The sequence below is a fragment of the Haliotis rubra genome, unplaced genomic scaffold (assembly GCF_003918875.1).
Source record: "Haliotis rubra isolate DU_JTF1 unplaced genomic scaffold, ASM391887v1 Scf409, whole genome shotgun sequence".
Taxonomy (NCBI): domain Eukaryota; kingdom Metazoa; phylum Mollusca; class Gastropoda; order Lepetellida; family Haliotidae; genus Haliotis; species Haliotis rubra.
The window spans coordinates 589142-613237 of record NW_025767090.1 but is presented as its reverse complement, the minus strand read 5'-3'; the positions used below and the strand labels follow the sequence as shown (position 1 = coordinate 613237).

General features: G+C 41.6%; 1 protein-coding gene across 1 annotated transcript; it reads right to left on the bottom strand.

Annotated features, from left to right (window-relative positions):
* Nucleotides 1–1306: 1306 nt before the first annotated feature.
* On the bottom strand, nucleotides 1307–22200 carry LOC124287927 (glutamate receptor ionotropic, kainate 2-like). The gene is made up of 16 exons (XM_046724417.1): nucleotides 22038–22200; nucleotides 21081–21317; nucleotides 17770–17960; nucleotides 17101–17161; nucleotides 16199–16336; nucleotides 15660–15817; nucleotides 14077–14178; nucleotides 11330–11449; nucleotides 10312–10479; nucleotides 9712–9868; nucleotides 8002–8147; nucleotides 7280–7416; nucleotides 5689–5772; nucleotides 4002–4301; nucleotides 2161–2353; nucleotides 1307–1414 (listed from the first exon to the last, which is right to left on the bottom strand). Exons 1-16 carry the CDS (start codon nucleotides 22171–22173, stop codon nucleotides 1307–1309), a joined length of 2436 nt encoding a protein of 811 aa, XP_046580373.1. The 5' UTR covers nucleotides 22174–22200.
* Between the last annotated feature and the right edge of the window lie 1896 nt (nucleotides 22201–24096).

Genomic DNA, 24096 nt, shown 5'->3' with positions numbered 1-24096 from the left:
CTAACCTGAATCTTCAGGGGCTTCTGAAATAAACGGACATCATGCAAGTGAAAGAGACATACCTGTAGGAAACAACATAATGAACATGAAATTGTTCATGGAACACCTTCTCAAGTACTGTGAACAGTGCTAATGTCAGGTAAGTCATAACTGATAAAGTACAGGGCCTAGATTTTCGAAGCTCTCTTAGCGCTAAGATAGTCGTAAGTGCCATACATTAACATTAACTTATGACTATCTTAGCGATAGAGACCTTCGAAAATCTAGGCCCTGGACTACACAAGTGACAAACAAGCCTGACACCTCAAGAACTTTTATGCACTTAGTAGTTTTTACTGTGTCCAATGTATGTTTATACACAAAAATATTGAGTTTACTTTTCCCAGTATGTTGTCTTTGATGAGGAATACTCATCGTATGTGTTGTATATAGCGTGACAGTGTATATTTGTATGCACACCTAATTCACTAAGCTGCTGTATATAGAAAAAATGTTTGGTATGCATCCTATATATATGTTTGTTGTATGGATGCCATTGTACTGTAGGACATGCGGTAATATGATAGAATCTGTGTCTCACCCTGTACATTTCCTCTTTGTTTGATATATATTGCTCAAAAGAAGTTAAGAATCCAGTTTTTCACTATAGTTAATCTGTAATGATTACTTGCAGTAATGTGAAAGAATTGGGTGTTGTATTGAGTGGTGTATTGAATATACATGTGGATATTTATGTTAAATGGTGTTAATTTCAACAACTTAAGAAATACAGTCCTCTCTACCCCCATGTATAGTGTAATAAAGTACACTTGCCCTGAACTATTATAGTTAAAGTACGAGGAACTTGCTAATAATATGGTATCCTGTTTGCGTTTACGGTCTATTATCAAGTAAACATTGGGTACAGTCAACGTTTATCATGTAGTCTAACAACTTCTCACAAACTTTAGTCAATTTGACTAGGCACAGTTAACTGTCAGTTGATAATCATGAACTCCATTCAGGAAGATTTCCACGAATCGGCAAGGGAGTTTCGAGCACTTTCCTCAGATATATTGTCACAATGTCCACCACTTTTGCTCATGGCGACCGCATGACCATTGCACGGGCTAATTTCGCAACAGGATAGTGCAGATATCACAACATATCCCATACTTATTTGACATGTATTTGCCTACTTCTCTCTCAATTACAAACCGTCCCACCTGTAAAGACGCGTAAAAAACTAATAGGCCTACCTACTATCCATTAAGCATATTGAAAAAGACAATAGTATTTGCCATTTGTGGAGCGATCAATAAACATATCAGTATTCCTTCTTGTCAATATCGGCGACGGCGGCATCAACAGCCTGCGGCAGGAACCCCTCGCTCAACGTCGTCGGTCTCTGCAGGTCTTCCTTCACGTCTTTCTCCTGCGAGTCAGGCATGGGGAAAAATGAGGTTTGGAAAGATACCGGTTTGAAAATCAAAAGTTTCAAAATCGCATAACAACCTCTGATGGCGACCCCACGGAAGCTGATAGTTCTAGGAATGTACTTAGTTAAGTTATCATGAGAGACATATTTTGGCAATAAATTATTCGTTATTTGTTAAGGGGCGGTGGGGTAGCCTAGTGGTTAAAGCGTTGGCTCGTCACGCCGAAGACCCGGGTTCGAATCCCCACATGGGTACAATGTGTGAAGCCCATTTCTGGTGTCCCCCGCCGTGATGTTGCTGGAATATTGCTAAAAGCGGCGTAAAACCAAACTCAGTCAGTCAGTCAGTCAGTTATTTGTTAAATATGTTTTGACGGATTTCCAATATAATGCCGACTATTAAGCCGACAATGTATTTCCCATAAAATACAGTGAGTGACTGAGTAAGGTTTTATGCCACTTTTAGCAATATTCCAGCAATATCTCTGCGGGGGACACCAGAAATGGGCTTCACACATTGTACCCATGTGGGGAATCGAATCCGGGTCTTCAGCGTGACGAGCGGACGCTTTAACCATTGGACTACCCCATTGGCCCCATGAAATATAGAATATGGGCATTTTCTCATATAACGGCTACTTGCTGTCTCCCCATTATATTCACCATGCATACATATGTGTGCGTGCGTGCGTGCGTGCGCGTGTGCGTGTGTGTGTGCCATGTGTTCTGGAGTATTTCCTCACCTTTTTTTTCCTCCTGACCTCGAAACACATGTGGATCCTCTCAATGACTTCAACGAAGAGGGCGAGGACAACGAATGCGCCGAGCACCATGAAGACGCCGTACATGTGGGTGAGCTCCAGTTCCTTGGTGGCCTTGTTTTTGACTGACCGTGTGTCCGTGTCGGTGGTGCAGTTGCTACGGGAAGTCCACCATCTGAACAAAGACCTTGTCTTAGAGGAAATACCCGGGTATACATGCAATATAGTCTGTTTGCAGTGAACACGTACGGATGAATTTCACTTTAAACAAAAAAGTAAATCAAGTTAAGTGAAATTAAGATTGCGAATCCTCATAATTTTACCTTGCCAATTGAACATTCAAATCTCAGAATGTTATTCAACTTAGGATAAAAGTTGTTTAACAAACGATCATAGATTCAAATCGCTATTATTGGTTTGTATTACAAGGGGGTGAGTGCAGTAGATGGAATAGTGAAACAAATGCACGTGCGGTACGTGGCGAGCGTTATCTTAAACCAACACTACTTGTTCTCGATGTTTCATTTAAAGTGCATACCCCCTTGTAATACAAACCAATAATAGCGATTTGAAACTATGATCGTTTGTTAAACAACTTTTATCCTAAGTTGAATAACATTCTGAGATTTGAATGTTCAATTGGCAAGGTAAAATTATGAGGATTCGCAATCTGAATTTCACTTTAATCGATTTACCTTTTTGTTTAGAGTGAAATTCATCGGTACGTTTTCACTGCAAACAGACTATAGATGGTTTGTTGTTAAACGCCGCACTCAGCAATATTCCTGCTCTAACTGTAAATTAACGAGTCTGGACCAGACAATCCAGTAATCAACTGCATCAAACGGCGCATTTGGGATACGATACCATTTTGTCAAACCAAGTCAGCGTGCCTGAACACCCGATCCCATTTGTCGCCTCTTACGACAAGCATGGTTTACTAAAGACCAATTCTAACCCGGATCTTCACGCGTTGGGTATACATACAAACATGCACTGGAAACATACCTTGAAGAAATACGGCTTCCTGAAGTAATAATAGGTCTGGCTCACAGACCCCAGAGAATATATTGTAATGAGTCCAACTCAAGGCTCGAATGAACTGGAAAGTCTGGATTGCCACAGTCCGAAATTATGGATAGTTCTTGGCGCGCACACACATGCACACGCACACGCGCATGCACACAAAAGGCCTTGAAATCGACAGTCACATCTCAACAAACACTGAGCTGTAGCACAAACATTCTTTCAAAATGGATGCATTCTATCCATTCTATCCATATCAAAGCATTTCTGTTGACCTAAGTTCCCTGGAATCGCATTTTGCATTGTTGAACCAACGCTAAAATAATCTTTCAATCAAATTACAAACACGCAAGAACAATATTTTGGAAGTTACTGACATTAATGATAGTGATGTCACTTCCGAGATTCACATCGGCTTCTTTTGAAAGAATTCTGTTGTACGTGTATCTTGCAATCCCCAAGAATACAAATGATCACGTAGTTCCTGAATTCTCCGAGGTAATGTGTTGCAGAGCAACCTTTCTGTGCTGTTACAATAACTCGGTATCAGAAAGCCAAACATTATCACTTGAACCGTAATGAAATGACATTAAAAAATAGTTCAGCGAAACCACACACAACACAGTAATAAGAGTCGATTTAACGCACGTTGCAATACATGACCAGTCCCGTGAGCAGGAAACCAATTATACTCAGGCCAATTTGATTAGCAATATTTCTGTCATTTGGCATTGAAACAACCTGTAGCCCAACAGTTTGTTTGCAGGTTTTAACGCCTTCCAATCTAATAGACCTACTTCTTAATGAGCGTGTCCAGTTTTCCTTCCTCCTTCAGAGACAGCAGCGCTCTGTTGACATCGTCCTTGTAAGGAGCTCCTCGTGGAAAGCCTAGACTGAAGTCTTTCTGAGCAAAGTTCTGCTCAATGGACTCCAGTTCACAGTGACCTAATGCGTAGTAGTCGTTGACGACTTTCTCAGCAATGAACACGAATTTCCCTTCCTTAACCGACTGGATGATCATGTCGGTGTCAGACCACAACGTGCCTTCCAGTTTCATAAATGCCCACATACGTTCATACGGGTCTTCCTTGGCATTTCTGCAACCAGAGGTATTATGGTTAAACTGCCTGTTATTAATGCATAGTGAGTGAGTGAATTTGGTTTTACGCCGCATTTAGCAATATTCTAGCAATATCACGGTGGGGGACACTAGAAATGGGCTTCACACATGGGCTATACCCATGTGGGGAGTCGAACCCGGGTCTTCGGCTGATGAGCGAACGCATTAACCACTAGGCTGAACCCACTGCCCCTACTAATATATAGTTGACGTACGCCAAAGATTAACCTTATCCAAAGAAACATATTTCATTTGTGTGTAAAAGGCAAAATAGGCAAACGATAATATTAGTATCACTAACTATCAGGGATGACTCCAGGTTCCAGAGAAAGGGATGGGCATGGGATGTCTCTATGTATCTCATGCAATTAGCAATAATCAATTCCATTTATCATTCCTTTCATAAAAGGGGCGGTGGGGTAGCCTAGTGGTTAAAGCCTTCGCTCGTCACGCCGAAGGCCCGGGTTCGATTCCCCACATGGGTACAACTTGTGAAGCCCATTTCTGGTGTCCCCCGCCGTGATATTGCTGGAATATTACTAAAAACGGCGTAAAACCATACTCAGCCAGTCCTTTCATAAAATACAAATATTTCCTTTATTTAACAACTTATCATTTATTTTGCAACGGTTCAAAATCAGAAACAGGGAAATATCCCAAAGAGGCAAGACTCATGTTTAAGTCTCCAAAAGGGAAAGGTTTTCCTCCAGCAAATTATCCTCTCTTTTTGTTTAAAACCGGAAAAATGTCACAATGATGAAGTCGGATGGCGTTCACAGTACACACATTTGTTAGCAATGTAGCATTTTCCCTGTATTTATCTGAAACTAACCAAAGCCCGGAAACAAGGTTTTCTCAATTTATACAATTTGGCTTTCACAAAGAACAACATAACATTATGTCATTCATCTGGTCATTTGTTTACTTATTTCGCTGAAAACAGATTTAACAAAACCCCATGCTTTGTCTAGAAAATGAATATACTTTTGAAAACATCCGCAGTGTTTGCAACATACGGGATCATTGTCACTGATAACGAAAGCCAACGCACTTGCTTTATAACGGTGTTACAATCTACACCGAAGCTCTTTCCTCATTGTAAATAAAGTTAATCATTCTCATATCTTATCCTTAACACAAGCAGTGTTTTTTTCTGTCCATGTAGATACTACCATGGCGAAAACCGGGCAGTCATAAGCCAGTTAAAAGGATGGTGACTACAGAATCACGATCGAATGTCGGGCGAATTTGGGATTCGAACCCACGACCTGTTGATGGTGACTTGGCTAAGGGAGACAACTCTGCCAATGTTATATTTTGCAGCTAACAGTGTACAGTGGCCTCAATGGCGTCTGGTTACCTACTCGAAGAAGGTCATCAGATTGCTGTTCATCCTCACACCATACAGCAACTCCGTCTGACCGGCCAGGTCATACACTGTTCGGATCCTGTGATAATACATGCAGCATATGTCATATTTGGTCCAATAGTACATATACACTATGACATTACATTAACGCACCATACTTTCAGAAAAGTCATACACTGTTATAGATAAAGCCAGTGATTCCATAGTTATATGAACATAGAATCAATTTTCGTCACAGGTGTGGGGAGGATGCTTCAGGTGAGGTGAGATGAAATTGGGTTTTACGTCGTGCTTAAGAATATTTCGCTCATATGACGACGTGCATGTGTGTGTATGTGTATGTGCGGCTGCTTGTACTAGCCCAGACTTAAGCTGGTTTTATAGTGCTAGCCCACTGAGATACCATGCCGCATTGAAGCATGAATACCCCACTCAGACACATTATACTGACTCCGAGCCGACCAGTCCTTGTTTTATGCATTAATGCCGAGCGCCAGGCAGGGACCAACAGGTACCATATTTTAACGTCTTTTGGTATGACGCGGTCGGGGATCGAATCCGCGACCTTCCGCTCTCCGGTGGATGCTTCAGGAAGTGAGGTGGATGAACGGTAGTGTGCCTGGATTTCCCTAATGTTCTGACGCAAATGCTACACTTGACGAAGATGACAGATGTACTTTTGTCTATATTATGCATATTATACATAGAGGAATTGTTAATGATGTACAGACTCCAGTAGACATTTACTGAGAATATTCTGACTGATTCAGATGACAGAGCAACATCCTTAAATACTTTGTTGTAGAACTTTTTTTGCCAAAGAGTTTCAGCCAGTGGCGAGTCTGCCATATAATGTACTCATTGTGATACTTAGTGTATCAAGACCCGTGAAGGTCCGTGTTAGAATATTGATCTTCAGCAACCCATGCGTGTCGTAAGAGGCAACTAACGGGATCGGGTGGTCAGGCTCGCTGACTTGGTTGACACTGGCTCATGGCAATCTGACAACGGGATTCTCTGTACTGTGTCGTCATAGAAGCGAAGTAACAAGACCAGAAGTAAACCCGTTACACACACAGACGTTGAACCATTAAAACGTACACCCACTTATAGACATACCCGTGGAGATCCAAGTTAGAATTGGTCTTCAGCAACCCATGCTGTCGTAAGAGGCAACTAACGGGATCGGGTGGTCAGGCTCGCTGACTTGGTTGACACATGTCATCGAATCCCATTTGCGCAGATCGATGCTCATGCTGTTGATCATTGGATTGTCAGGTCCAGACTCGATTATTTACAGACCGCCGCCATATAGCTGGAATATTGCTGAGCGCGGCGTAAAACAAAACTCACTCACTCTCTTAGAGTATCAAAGCGATCGTAATCCACTTCCTGAACATAAACTTTCAATTGTATTAGTACTATGGTCGCATTCATAAGCGCCGCCCTCCTTTTTCATAACATCTTTTTGACTTTCTCAATGAACCGGAGAAACATGTCCTATTTTGAGTATACAAGATTTGTAAACTGATGCCAAGTAAAATGGGAATTTGTATGTTCAAGATTTGTGACAGCAGGTCTGGTACCTGTTATCTATCTGTTGTAGAGTGAGGTAGGCGGCCAGGTTGGCGGTGTAGGCGGCGTCGATGATGAGGACGCAGAACCAGAAGAAGGCGATGATGGTCCTCATGGACGTCGTCTGGGGGGAATACTCTGTTGTGCCCTGGAAGTATGGACATTATGTGACTTGTGGAACCTACATTCAACCTGTTACAGACACAGATATATCAGTAGTCTTCGAAGGCGTCCATACATGGGCATAATCATAGAGTTCTTGGAACATGTCCATTATCGAGAACTTTTGACTATACAGGACTAGTGGAAAAAAAGTTCGTCGGTCTGATGATCACATGTCTTATTTTTGATGAGGTATGTGTTAGTTCCAGCTCTACCACCATCTTAACATATCCTGGAATCGCCCTCGTACATTGACATGCTGGCTGCGTTGATACACCATACATTACCTCTGGTAATCAGAGGCGACAAAACCCTTTCCATATACCCCTGACACATCCGGTAAACATTATGTTGGCTGCGTTGATACACCATTGTACAATTCTGACTATATCATTCGCTTGTGTGTATGAATCACTTTCAAACAGTGATGACTCTGCCCAACCGGTGGCACACCTCACAAACACACGCAAAGGCAAGTAAATTGTTCAACTGAAATGAAAGGCAGATATACGGCCCAAATCAAACCAGGCAATGGCATCGTCAAGCTACGTCGTCTGCTACAAATACATACCTGCAGTAGCACATTGACTGAGTACCACATACTCTCCTTGAGGTCGAACCTCTGCTCGCTGTTCTCCTGGGTGTAGTCGAACCGGCTCATGGTGTACAAGGCGGTTCCTGCCACCATGATGAACCCCAGGATCATGAACCATAAACCTGGTGACAAAGAGTGAAGATTATTGCAGTCCCGCATATGCGGTATGGCCTATCTATTGAGTTTCATACCTTCCAAGGTAAAGTCTCTCTGCTCATGTTTGTCTTTATAATGTGTGTAAAGTTGTAAACACATAACTAAACTATTCTTTTAAAGAAGTAAAGTGTAACGTGTTTGGCTTCACCGATCAGGCCTTTTAAAGATTAAAAATAACGTTAAATGCAAATATATTCGGAATTTACAAATCGAAATTTACAGATCACTTCTTGTGTGCTCATAGCTATAATCCTAGAAGAAACGAAGACGAGGTTACAGAGGGAATAATTACACATACGTGTACTGTGATCTGTACCTGTGTACCTGGATAAGTATATGCAACTAATCATGACAAAACTGAAACACTGACTATTATGACTCCAACTCTAATTAGATATACAAATCAGAATCTTACATGTGCTCTACTTCACAAAATCAAGAACGCCGAAGAAGCTTAACTTCAACAGCAGAGATGATTAAGTATCTCTGCTTTATAACTAGAAGATTACTTCACCAATACAGATCAAAAGTTAATTGATCTCTGTTTCATTAAAACAGAAGATTCAATTATCTCTACTTGACCAATCCAGAAGGTTAAAGGGTATCTACTTCCCGATACAGAAGCTTAGAGGGTATCTGATTCACCTCTGCAGAAGGGTATTTGATAACTACTTCGTCAGTATAGACGGTCCAATGGTCTCTACTTCACCAATACAGAAGGTTTTGGGTCTCTACTCTACTAACACAGGTTCTAAAATCTCTACTTTACCAATACAGAAGGCTCAAGGATCTTTGATTGACCAATACAGAAGGTAAAAGAATCTCTTCTCCAGCAATGCAGAAGGTTAAAGGATCTCTACTCCACCAAAACAGAAGATTGAAATATCTCTTCTCCAGCAATACATAAGATTAAATGATCTCTACTCTAGCAATCCAGAAGGTTGAATGATCTCTACTCCAGCAATCCAGAAGGTTGAATGATCTCTACTCTAGCAATCCCAGAAGGTTGAATGATCTCTACTCCAGCAATCCAGAAGGTTGAATGATCTCTACTCCAGCAGAGAAGGTTGAATGATCTCTACTCCAGCAACCCAGAAGATTAAATGATCTCTACTCCAGCAATCCAGAAGGTTGAATGATCTCTACTCCAGCAACCCAGAAGGTTGAATGATCTCTACTCCAGCAACCCAGAAGGTTGAATGATCTCTACTCCAGCAACCCAGAAGGTTGAATGATCTCTACTCCAGCAACCCAGAAGGTTGAATGATCTCTACTCCAGCAATCCAGAAGGTTGAATGATCTCTACTCCAGCAATCCAGAAGGTTGAATGATCTCTACTCCAGCAACCCAGAAGGTTGAATGATCTCTACTCCAGCAACCCAGAAGGTTAAATGATCTCTACTCCAGCAACCCAGAAGGTTGAATGATCTCTACTCCAGCAACCCAGAAGGTTGAATGATCTCTACTCCAGCAACCCAGAAGGTTGAATGATCTCTACTCCAGCAACCCAGAAGGTTGAATGAGCTGTACCCATAGAGAAGGGTCCGAGGAAGAGGAAATATGTCCTGGTGTTGGTGGCCCTCCTGGACAGGATGCTGGCGGTGGTGGAGAGGATGGTGTGGGAGAAGGCGATCACCTCCTCCGTCTCGGCCGTCACCTCCAGGTCCCCCACAGCCATGGATGCATTCTGAAAATGGACCACGGTTAATTAGGAACGACCATTTAAAATCTTGCGAGGAGCTTGGAGATTTTGTCTAAAAATGTTTCAGCTGGCAGCTTCATTTCTTGCTTATGAACTTAGGTGCTGAACAATATGTTTTTCAAAGCTCATTATCTTTGATATACAGCAAAAAATGATCGTTATTTTGTTTCTTCACGCCATACTCAGCAATGTCCGTCCAATACGCGGTTTTAAACTCGAATCGGGGGAGGTGGGGTAGCCAAGTGGTTAAAGCATTCGCGTCACACCGAATACCCGGGTTCGATTCCACACATGGGTACAATGTGTGAAGCCCATTTCTGGTGTCCCCCGTCTGGAATATTGCTAAAAGCGGCATGAAACCGTACTCACTCACTCACGCATTAAACTCGAATCAACCAGTCAATCAATGGTTACATTATCTGACATACCCCGGTGAGGAGCTCCGTCACCATAGTGTCTGACTTGTTGATGTGGGCACCCTCCTCCACGTCGTAGATGTCATACGTGAAGTTGACTTTCTTGGAGATCATCTCCAGTAGGTCGACGTTGAAACCCTCGTACTTCCCCTCGAAGGTCTTCATCACAAAGGGCTCACGCTGAGGACACAGAGTTAGATTGTATGTCATTGAAAACAAATCCGATCTGTTCTTCGGAAAGAATTACAGAATGTGTTCGTAATTAAAAGTTACACGTGCCTAGCCGATTAGTCTCTGAATATATTTAATTTTCAAAGAAACAAGTAATTCGTTTTACAATGAGCTCCAGTGAGATGGGAGATTCTAAACCTAAGGAACTCTAGACTTTTATGGCCTTAGCTTTGCTAGCATTGCAGAAGGGGCGAAGCGGAAGGGACTGTGACACAGACTTCTCCGAGGGCTGTCTTGTCTGCTGATAAATTCTTGCTATAAATTCGAAATAACGTTTGATAACGTTTGGTGAAATCATTTTTTCAAGTGCATGCGTTCTTTCCATAACCTTTTTACAGGTTGTTACATACTTTTTAGCACTCGGTACGAACCATGTCTTCAAGTTTGCTACTTCGCCTTGCTGAGTTGCAACCCTTAGGTGTACCGGAAACTTATGATAGTGGATTCAAAAGCCAGAATCGGTTTACGTTTGTCAATGCCACATCTGCGTTCGTTTGCTTTACCAAAGGGGTAAAACACTAAGGCCTGAATGAGACCGGACTTTCTGCCTGCCCTAACAGAACTGAAATAATGTTACAAGCGGCGTTAAATCGAACTCACTCACTCACTCACTCAAATAGTTTACACCATTCTCGATTCCTGCTGACGATTCCCTATTCTTGCTCGTCTGCTTGCCCGGATGTTGATCTAAGGTGCCGTTGTACAAAGCGATATTAGCACTAAGTTGATCGTAGCTCCCATACATAGACTAAGTTAGTCTTAGCACTAAGGTTGTTTCGTACAGCGGCACCCTGCTTACCAAACGAGCAACGACTCTCAGTTTCTCGACCCACTGTCTGTCTCCGCTGGTGCGGTCATACACGGTAGCGTTCTTCATCCGAATCTTCGCCGTACCATTGCTGAAAGTGCACTTCCCAACCTGTAATACAAAGTACATAAATGTGTAAGCTGGTTTTAGCGTGAGAGAGTGTGTGAGTTTAGTTTTACGCCGCTTTCAGCATTATTCTAACAATTTTACGACGGGGGACACCAGAAATTAACTTCACGCCGTGTACCCGTGTGGGGATCGATCCCGGGTCATTTTACAGGACGAGCGAACGTTTTAGTCACTAGGCTACCCCACCGACCTTAATTGTCAGAATCAGGTATCTCTTTGGTAAAGAAACCAAGGTCAACAGATCATATTTTAGTATCGGATCATCTTCCCGATAAGAGGACTGACTGACTGAGTTTTGGTTTTACGCCGCTTTTAGCAATATTCCAACAACATCACGGTGGGGGGACACCAGAAATGAGCTTCACACATTGTACCCATGTGGGGATTCGAACCCGGGTTTTCGGCGTGACGAGCCAACGCTTTAACCACTAGGCTACCCCACGGCCCCCCGATAAGAGGAAGCTGACTAACTTGCCTCGGGAATATACATACAGTAGACAATATCATTTAGTTGGGCCATTTCATTTAGTTTCCCATTGTATTTATATATTAACGCATTTAAAGTTTAGAACCCTTTTTAAAGTCTTTATATTTATTTCAAGTAAGTCGAGTCGCTTTGTTTCGGAGCAGATTTTTTTTATAAATATAGCTTAAAGAAAGAACAAGTTTACCTATTTCTCAATGAGCGTTAATTAGTGGAGTATGTGTTTATCCCACTGGGGCTAATGTTTCCACAGTGTTGAGGACAATTGAGATAAAATACAAGAAACCTTCAGCCACGATGTCGGTTACAGGTTACTGGTTAGAGGATATGATGTCACTTTCTCCGCATCTCTCATCAGAACCGGAGATCTACACTCGAGAAGACCTCCATAAATTTAAAGTAGACTGTTAATAATATACCTTTATCTGTGTTTTACGTTGTTCTAAGTATTAAGACGTTGGATTTGTGCAAGTCAAGAACTGGTGTCATTTGACCAATGACCAGTTTGGGCTTATTGTTTGTACTGAAGATATTCGCACAGTTGTGGGTATTTTTTGTTTTCCATCACATAAAAAGTTCATATATACTATCCAAAAAGAGAAACGCATAGGCGTTATGGAGTTTTAAAAACCTATTAATTACCTATTGTGTTCAATGCAATCGTCAAAATATGTAACAAAAGTGTTGATAACATGATTTTTACACAGTTGCACAAGTAAAAAAATCGACTTTACCTGAAAATGCTGATTTTGATGAGATTTCTTACATGGATTATAACCGCATCGCCACAACACCACAAAAATCACCGTCCAGTTGAAAATGTGCAGCAAAGAGCATGTACTGTCTGGCTATAACAATACAGATTACTTTCGGAAATCGGCATTCGTTTTGAAGGAGTCGCCATTGAAAGAATGCACACTGGAGAATACCAATCATCTGTCTGAGCACGATATCACGGATTGCAGTTCGTTACAACCAAACAGGTACAACAAATGACCCTCCCCGTACAGGCAGACCTCGAGTCACCACTGCAGCCCAAGATTGGTACATCCGAGTACTACATTTGCGTGATCGTATTGCAACGGGTGAGAGCACAGCAGCCAGGGTGCCTGAACTTCGGAGGATATCCGGTCAAACTGTACGGAACAGGTTGAGAGAGATTGGACTGATAGCCAGGAGACCCGACGTCGGGACTGTGCTACGTCGTCACCATCGCGCTCAACGTCTCCGTTATCTAAGAGTATCCCCTTGGTTGTATAGACATTTCCTTCTTCTAAACTGATGTAAAAATTCATGCACTAAAGTCTATTTGTGGACGAGTTATACATGTTTGAAAATACAACATTTTCGCAACAGATTTCTGGTCTATGCGTTTCTTTTTGGGATAGTATATATTTACATAGGCCAACAGCTTGATCAATGAACATTTTGGACGCATTTAATGTTCATTAAATGCATGGCAAATGGAACAGTTGGATACTGTACATTTTATGTATTAATATAAGTTAACTCTTTATACAGAGACGTGGTACACTGGAGCTACAGATAACTCTAATGGCAGAGAGTTTGAACACCTGTAACACAATCAAGTAAATTTTTCATCTAATTTGACGATTTGGAGCGTTCAATTAGACCCAGCAGCAAACTGAAACACAGTAAAATGACCGCGCAATGTGATAGTTGACATCATAGCGCTTCCTATATTCCCCAGGGAGCTGAGAATGGCATTGGAGAGTCCACTGATCCATTGACAGTAATAATGATGCAATCTTGTGGTTGGTTGGTTGTTTAACGCTGCACTCAGCAATATTCCAGCTATATGGCGGAGGTCTGTAAATAATCGAGTCTGAACCAGACAACCCAGTGATCAACATCATGAGCATCGATCTGCCTAAATGGGATTCGATGACATGTGTCAACCAAGTCAGCGAGCCTGACCACCCGATCCCATTAGTCGCCTCTTACAAGCATGGGTTGCCGAAGATCAATTCTAACCCCGATTTTCACGGGTCTGTAACCTTGTGAGAACAAGTGTGTAGTATATAGTGCATAATCATATTATTATCTTTTTGTCGTCACAATTATGCATGCATGTCAATATTAATATACAGCTTTTACCAGATACCGTTTTCAGACTCTGTCTGTAGCGCAGAATGTCGACGGAGTAGTTGCTGCGGTCACGGTTGTGCCACATGTACTGCCCCAGCGCCCCCTGGTAAGGAGAGACCTGTAGAAAAGCAATATTTGAAATAGAAACAAACACGGCTTCATGATACTTCCTACATTATCACGGGATAGACGTTAGCCATGCTGAAATAGAGTGTAATTCAAGATCATTTCACACATACGTGCACGCACGTGTGTAAACTGCAGTTGTGACACCGGAACCGATTTACACACAGCCAAGTCTTTGTTTGATTCTTAATAGCAAGAACAAGTAGGGTATAAGTACTACTTTTCACTGTATGATGCAAGAGGGGACCGAGTGAGTGAGTTTAGTTTTACGCCGCTTTTAGCAATATTCCAGCAATATCTCGGCAGTGGACACCGGAAATGGGCTTCACACAATGTGCCCATGTGGGGATTCGAATCCGGGTCGCTCGTGACGAACGAACGCCATAACCACTAGACTACCCCACCGCCCCAGGGCGACCCAGCACCGACCATCCTCTCTGATCAGACACTTTGTCCACTACCCCACAGAGGTGGTTACAGGTATGTAGTATTTATATGTCGTTGTGTAGTCCAAGAAGCTACTGACCGCACCTGTGGTGTGTGGTTAGACCGTCCGCCTGTAGAACGGAAGGTCGCGGGTTCGATTCTCGGCCGCGTCATACCAAAAGACGTTAAAATATGGTACTTGTTGGTCCCTGCCTGGCGCTCGGCATTTATGGGTAAAACAAGGACTGGTCGGCTCGAAGTCAGTATAATGTGTCTGAGTGGGGTATTCATGCTTAACTGCGGCATGGTATCTCAGTGAGCTAGCACTATAAAACCAGCTTAAGTCTGGGCTAGTATAAGCAGCCACACGCAAGCACGTCGTCATATGAGCGAAATATTCTTAAGTACGACGTTAAATCCCATTTCACCTCCCCTCACCTCACTCACCTCACCCACGAAGCTACTCCAGCAGAGACACCAAGAATTGGTGCCACACACTTTAACCCTTTTACGGTTCAAAATCAATATCAGCATTGAGAACGAACGCTTTGGTCACTTAGCTAACAGACCTCGCATAATGATATGCAATATCTTGATTAAGAGCATTATTGACATTCAGTAACAGTCCAAACAATGGAGTCGACAATAATTAACACTCACAAATCATTGTACAAGCTGGACTATGACGTATCAAGGGCTTGAGCGTGTCATTTCCTGTGGAATGACTCGTTGTGGGTCAAGATCAAGGTAACAGAGCTGACCTTAGAAAGAATCTACTTATGTCAGAGAAATGGGAGCATACTTGTTATAAGTCAATATCAAGATCACAAACAGAGTCGACCTTTAAAACCATATTCGGCTGTATAAGGTCACAAGGTCAAGGTTACAGAGCTGACCTTAGAAAGAATCTGTTTATGTCAGAGAAATGGGAGGATACTTGTTATAAGTCAATATCAAGATCACAAACAGGGTCGACCTTTAAAACCATATTCGGCTGTATAAGTCAGTGAAGATGGATGATATATTATATGCATGTCTTCCACCAACCTTTGCCAAAGTGTGATTGAATTCTCGCGCGATCATGACGTCATCAGCTGGGGGTTGCTTCCTGCAGTTCTTTGTGTGAAGGACATGCCGTAGAAGACCCACGACATCCACAGCCAGACCCATCTCAAGTCTCGTCTTGCTGCGCATCCTGGCAATCTCTGAACACCATTGGGTACAGACATTGAAATACAGTAAGCTGTACTTTAATAACTATTGTGCTATGTTGTCCTATATACTAGTACCCAACGTAGATCTACCAAAGGGTATTTGGCCTTATGTTCAGATGGTGATGTCACATGAGGTAGTCGATCTTAGGCGTGTATTTAATGGATAATGTCTCGGACCTTAACATCTAAGAGTTACCGTGGAATTGAAAAATATTTACGTAGTTTCTATAGCTGAGTACTGCATGGGACTACAACCGGAACAAACTTTAGCGTTGTGTGGCCATATAGCATTTAAGTCACCTGTAACTTTTTTCATTTAAACATTTCATGAAAAGAAAGTTTTTGGCCTTCACAACATCCCCCTTCGCTCACGTGACACATTTTCTGGGACCTTCTTCTCCCGTAGTAGTTGCAGTCCAAATATGGTGCCGGGCCATGACTTCTCGTCGTTGATGATGTCTTCAAAATCCTTAAAGACGAATAGTTTCAGTAAGGAACACCGGCCAACGACTGATAACAGTGTAGAGTGAGTTCAAACGAAGCATATGGAAGTGTAAGTTGATTCCAGTTAACACTGAGCAAAGTGCAAAGTACATTCATATCATATAACTGCACCTTAGAATACTGACCCGACAAGATAACCTTAGCGCTAAGACTACGTTAAGTCCATGTTAAGGTATGGGAGTTACGGTGTTTCCCTGTTTGGAAGTCGTGAGAATCACTATGTAAATGTAAGCAGATTTCACGTGCTAAGACTGACTGACTGACTGAGTTTGGTTTTACGCCGCTTTTAGCAATATTCCAGCAACATCACGGCGGAGGACACCAGAAATGGGCTTCACACATTGTACCCATGTGGGATTCGAACCCGGGTCTATGGCGTGACGAGCCAACGCTTTAACCACTAGGCTACCCCACCGCCCCCACGTGCTAAGAGAAATGAGCAAGAAATATCTCCAAATTTCTTGTACAGAAGACATTTCCATATTGATGCATCAGTGACAAACATTAGGCCTGATGCAATCTCTCTGTAACAAGTAATATATACACGCTTTAATAAGTTATAGTTTGTGTTCATTGAATAACAATCATACTCACCGGGTAGTCGACCAACCAGTTGATCGAATGATGCAGAAGATGAAGTCTTTTGGCCTGAAAATATAACAGAGTAGTGACTGTTTTCGTCACTTGAAGCACGGCATCAGTATCTCAGCTTGATGTTCGTTTAAACAAGTTTTCAGGAGATTTTATCGATGCAAAACATATGTTCTGACCCGTGGCCTGACACTGGCTCATGGCAATCTGACCCGTGACCTGACACTGGCTCATGGCAATCTGACAACGGGACCTGACACTGGCTCATGGCAATCTGACAACGGGACCTGACACTGGCTCATGGCAATCTGACAACGGGACCTGACACTGGCTCATGGCAATCTGACAACGGGACCTGACACTGGCTCATGGCAATCTGACAACGGGACCTGACACTGGCTCATGGCAATCTGACCCGTGACCTGACACTGGCTCATGGCAATCTGACAACGGGATTCTCTGTATGGTGTCGTCATATAAGCGAAGTAACAAGACCAGAAGTAAACCCGTTACACACACAGACGTTGAACCATTAAAACGTACACCCACTTATAGACATACCAATGGAGATCCAAGTTAGAATTGGTCTTCAGCAACCCATGCTGTCGTAAGAGGCAACTAACGTGGTCGGGTGGTCAGGCTCGCTGACTTGGTTGACACATGTCATCGAATCCCATTTGCGTAGATCGATGCTCCTGATGTTGATCACTGGATTATCTGGTCCAGAATCGATTATTTACAGACCGCCACCAAATAGGTATAATATTTCGGCGTTTTGTTTTTTTTGTTTTGTTGGGTTTTGTGCTTGCTGTGTAAACAAACAACACAGCTAACACAAATGAACTCACAGCTCTCATAACATGTGTGACGGTGTCTCGCTTCGACGAATGAAGGATGATACGATCCTTCTGAGACGCCCGGAGTCCCATCAGGTTGTGCACGAGCTCCGCATCCTCATCCGAAGCGATCCGAGAGGGAAGCCGGATCGGGGACACATCAATACCGTGAATCCCCAGTGTCAACACTGTGGAAAAGTCGTCTGAAAGACACAACATCTTGCACTGTTAAACAGCTTGCACACTCAACTGTCGCAATGTTTGTGCATACGACATGGCTTTACTGATCAGTTGGATACACAACACTTCATTCAATTAAAAAAAAACGATCCATAATTTTCAGGAAAAGTCTAACGGCTGTCAACTATACATACCTTCATTCTCTTGTGCCTACATTTCAGTTTGTATATTTAAGTAACTGTTTAATTTTAACATTCAACGACTGACATAATTTGTAAACAAATGTGTACCAGAGGGCTCGAACCCGCAACGTGTAATTAGTAAATTTTTGACAGGCAACCTCGGCTTCTGTGGCACATGTCAAAGATCTGTGTGGAGTTAACCACTGAATATGATCAAATATTTGCACAACTCTTGAAAGTTAACAACTTGGTGCTGCCAATAACAACACTGAACAAATAAGATTAATCCTTCAATCAGTTTGCTTCGGCAAAGTACTTGAAGTATGACATCAGTCTGTGAACACATTTTCGTGCACTTTGACACTCTTCTTACTATCATGACTGCCAAAAAACATGAAGTATGACATTAGTTACGAACACCTTTTCGAGCTCCTTGAAAACCTTCTCTCCAACATGATTGTGGAACAACACAAAGTATGCGACATCAGCCTAAAAACTAGGGCTGCGCAATATAACCGGTTTACCGGTATTTACCGGTTCAGACATGAAAACGATACGTATTGCGATACGCTGATCGAAAACTGGTATTTTGACTTGCATTCGGAAATCGTCGTAACACTCGGAAATCTTCGGATATTTCCTTGTTTCATTTGTGCCAAATATTATTCACTTTTTTATTTGATCATGAGTAAAAGTTGTTATTAAAGCTTAATCAAGCATAGTGATTTTGTTGAGTTTTACTATATAAATCAAGCATTAACTCGATTATAAGTAGTTTTTTGTTTAAAAATATTTCATGCAATATATTGCAATACATATCGCAATACATGCTTTCGCATCGCAATATATCGCAATATGAATATTTGCTGCAATACCCACCCCTACTAAAAACCCAACGTGACTGGCAAAAGTTTAACACATGCCAGTTTGGACAGTTACTGGATGAACTGCGAAAGGCCAATAGGTAAACGATGTCGCTTTACAGATATTTACTTTTGAGGTATCCGCTCTTAATCACGATATTTAAATGTATGGGGATTTTTTTTAAAATAACAAACAACTAGCATTTATACCCGCATTTGTGTGGTGAGAAAACATGTTGAGAAGTTGAAAATGTTTGAAATAGTTTGTGTTAACAGAATGTTCTACCCACTACCGACCACTAACACAAACACTATGGACCTATGGCTGACAACTGAAATATACTCAGAGGTAAAAGTTATTGTAACATGGAATATTCACTTAAAAGGCCAGACAAGCACACGTTCATAATTTCCACTGATGGCATTCTTAAGAAGAGTAGAATTATAAAACCGTCTCCATATATCGTTCTGGAACAAACTGGACATGCCACGTCTCTGGGACAATGCCAGATGGAGCGCTATAGGCATGCTTTCGTCTGGTACTTCACAGCGTGACGCTGCTCTTCGATTCAACATCAATAGGAATACCATTTGGCTCATCTCGTGTTGTGGCTCGTTTGCATATGCAAATATGGTCTATTGGACAATTCGTTCGCGACAGTAAAAGTTTAACACTGATTCTTTTGTTTGTGCGTCACTTAAAACTTTTGCCTTCTAGTATATAAGGATATTATAATATAACGTTTCACGATAGCAAATCTACCTTTAATACGTGTTGAATGCAGGAAGGGACCAACACTAGGCTCTATTTGTGTTAATTTACTACTGATATTACTGCTTCAGCATCTAATCAAATACTGATAACAGACACAGGGACTCTCTCCATAATGTTATTCCACATGGCAAATAGCAGACCTGTCTCTAGAGAAATGTCTGTTATCAAACGGCAATACCTAAACCAATACCGAGGCGCCAACGGGATGAGCATTAAGCCATGGTTCCATTGTCACATATGATTCAGTAAACCAAAACCTCTTTAATGTATTATTATGATTGTTCTTTTTACCAATATCAACTTATGTTTTTGTTTCTAAACAGCCTTTTCAATCTTTGGCGTGAATTCTATGGATGTTTAGATATTACAACTGGCACAATGATAATTGCACAAATGTTCTCCGTTGAGCAACAACATACAAGGGTCCTCGGACGTCAGTTTGACAATAACAATAGCGTAACATTTAATGATCAAAGCTGCTGACTAACTCAGTTGAACCTTTAGGACAGAACGGATTGATATCAATAATCCCTACAATCCACAGTTTGCAGACTGTATCAATGATTGTTTGTGTAATCGAACAGAACTGTTTTGCTAAGTAATTAAAAACGAAGTTATAATGACGATTCATTGGAAAGCATAACATGAAAAAAGCTGAGAATTCTCTGAAAAAATATAATGCTCTGATTTTCGAAATATCACCAGGTGTGTTAATGCCATTGCACTTCGATATCAGCAAGCACTTAACACTGTAGAAAGCGAACACCTATTTCTATAAAACATATGACACTGAAAATCATATGACAGGTGTCCCTGGCAAATCGTTGTCAACAAGCACTCGCTGTAAATAAACCTATAAAACAGTCTCAAATTCTGTCACTGACAAACCAGGCTGTTCACAAGACATCTCCTCCAACCTATAACTTTAGCATCTGTCTGCCAGCCTATGCTCTGCTGATCAGTTCTTCTTTTGTGTTCCTTCATATACGTTGAAATCATTTGGTGCCAGAACGTTTCAGTATGCGGCAGCTGTACTTTGGAACTCTCTTCCCTAGGATCTGAGATGCTCTCCCTCACTTGGTGTTTCTAAAGCTCATCTCAAGACCCATCTCTTTCGGAGATATTAAAATTGAGGTGTGGAGATCAGAGATACACAAATGTCCTGATATTGTTATCATAAGCCATATTTAGAATATAACGCATTGGAAATTCAAGCACTTCCTGAAAATAAATCTAAAATGTATTTTGACAATTTAATGCATTGAAATTACAATAACGACAGGTGTTACAAGAGCGTGACCCACGGTGTCACAAAGCACTAACCTTGGGACAGAAGGGCGACGTTGTTCCATTTCAACCGTTTGGCAATGGTCGCCACAGCAACGGATAGACTGTGTTGTTCCGGAAGTATCGAGACTACACTCTCGGAATCTTTCGCCCTCTGACCGGCTGATGACGTCAGTATGTGACGTTGATTAATGATGACATACTTCGAGGTGAACATGTCTATATAAGGACCGATTGTCACGGTGGTGAACTGGTTGTCAGAATTTCTTCTGGCTAAAACACAATAGCATCAGCAGAGGTGAAACGACAGAATGAGGTTATCAAATAGTTTTCTGAAAATTGTTCCTCCCAATGCAAGATGAGTTCATGATGTATGGTTTGAAGATGCAGGTGTTGGGAATATGGATTTAAATGGATACACCGGGAATGTATCACCATCATTGCACGTGATAGAATCAGACTGGTCAGTTGAGATCCTCTGAAGTGGTCGTCAGTTCAGCCTGTACAGCGAAAAGGCTAGGAAAGTGGCAAAAACCTTCTCGATTTTTGAGGGAATCAATTTCAGTGGAGAATGTTTTCATGAATTACATGACTTGTTTGATAGTTCGGCTTTGCCTCCAAAATGGCATGAGCAAGTAATTAAAGACTATTTAGATTGTTCTTTTCACCAATATCGACTATTTCTATTTTGGTGAAAGCTTCACGATCGTAGGTCTGGCAAAATAAGTAATGTTTGCGAACTGTTGACAATATATTCGGCTGTAGGGGGCCATGAACATAATTATCGCCTCATGTGACTATTTGGAGAATGTTTTTCGCTAGAATCAAATTTGTTAAATTTGTTGTATGTTTCACGAACAAGGTGCACGGGATATAGTTGATATTTCGTGTACTACTGGAGAACCGGTTCAAAAGTCCGTTCACACACTAATGACACGTGTAAACAGCTGAACACTCTCTCAGAGCTAGAAGTAACTTAATCAGGCAGTATACCTGAGCCTCGCAACGTACCGGCAGTTAGACTGTTGTAAATAGTGCTACCGTTGGTGGTGTCGTACGACACCTTCTTGAAGTTGATGGTGCAGAAGTCATCCCCGTCTAGGAGTACGTCAGCGATATCTCTGTACATCTGGGCGTCCTCGGAGGCTGGGTACCCCATCACACCTACACAGACACCAGTGTGTCAGTAATTGCCTCTTACTAAATGTGACTAGTGGTTAAAGCGCTCGCTCGTCACGCCGAAGACCCGGGTTCTATTCCCCACATGGGTACAATATGTGAAGCCCGTTTCTGGTGTCCCCGTCGTGATATTGCTGGAATGTTGCTAAAAGCGGCGTAAAACCAAACTCAGTCACTCTGACTAAATGTTTCCTATAACCACCAACATAAACTATTCTTGTTATAACCTCTTCTCTACAAACAGTGTACACACCTTCTTTGAGAGACATTTAGACGTCGGTGCTATAAGGAAGGATAGCAATACACGGATGGACAACTGTTGCTTGGTGTTGTTAGAACCTACTTCTCTTGTTTGATAACGGTGTAAGAACCTACACTGAAACATCGCTCTAACTGTAATAAATAAGTTGTTCATCCATATATTGTTATCTTCCTTGAACAGTGTACACACTGTAATCTAAGTCCCAGCAGAGTAGAAAGCTGCATGTATACTGAACATGGCCATCAGTCGTCCAGGGTGGTTGCTTGTTTAACACCGAACTCCGCAATTTTCCAGCCATTTGGCGGTGGTCTGTAAATAATCGGGTCTGGACCAGACAATCCAGAGATCAACAGCATGAGCATCGATCTACGAAATTCGGATACGATGACATGTGTCAGCCAAGTCGACGAACCTGACCACCCGATCCCGTTAGTCGCCTTTTACGGCAAGCATGGGTTACTGAAGGTCAGTTCTAACCCGGATCTGCACGGGTTTCGTCCAGGAATGGTAGATATGGGTAATAGTCAACCACTGTGAGGTTTACTGGGATATAGGTAATTCCCCACTGCATAATGAACATGACATATATCAAAGTGCATCACTTCCCATGGTAGCATGATGCCATATAAACTATATACATACTTGCGTTTATCATGTATTTAAATCCAGACGTCTCCTGTATCAACACACCAAGAATCACAGTAGCAGGAACCCATGCTTGGAGTGCCATTCTCTTCAGCTTTTCTCGATAGAGTCTGAAAATGAGGTGAATTGTAACAAACAAGATATGAATGTTAGATATTAAAATGTCTAAAAGGCATGATTTAATGCTTTTCAAAGATAATTCTTTGAAAATAAATCAATTTGAATTTATCGGCAAATATGTATGTTTCAGACATTTTAGATGTCATATTTGGCTGTAAATTCATTTCTTAATTCAGCATTTATTGAATTTTATTAGAAACTGCCGCAGGCTTGAGTGATGGTTAAAATACTTAATAAAGTTGAAAAACAGTTCTTTGTTCAATTACATTAAATCAACCGGTGTACTATATTTTTACCTTTAATTAAGTACTGTGGCCTCGGCTTTTAGTTAGGTTGGTCTCGTTGTCATGGAAACCGTTTTCTCACCTCTATTTACAGCATACAATGTGTTTCTAAATTTTTCGTTGATGATCATTAATTTCTTTAAATTTGAAACTAAATCAAACTGAAAATATATAACCTCAACTTGATACATAACAAAACATATTTAGAATACAAAATAGGCACTTGTTGCGATCCACTTTATGGCGATTAACAGAACACAATCCTCATGGCCCAGGGGTTGGGAATGCGCCCTAGAATATGGTCAGCGTTATATTCATTTCTTTACACATCATTCCCTGCCACGCGTAAATCAAACAGAAGAGAAATTCGGTCGATAATGATCACTTGAAATACATTTATTGTTTACCGTATCTCGGATGTGTAGAGGGTATCCTCTACGACCTTCTTGCATTGAAGACCAAAGGTGGTGAGAACTCAAGTTTTTATTTATTTCTTGATAAATAATTTCCTTACCAAATCGTAAACAATTTAGGTAGGCCAGGTTAATTGAACAGTTATACT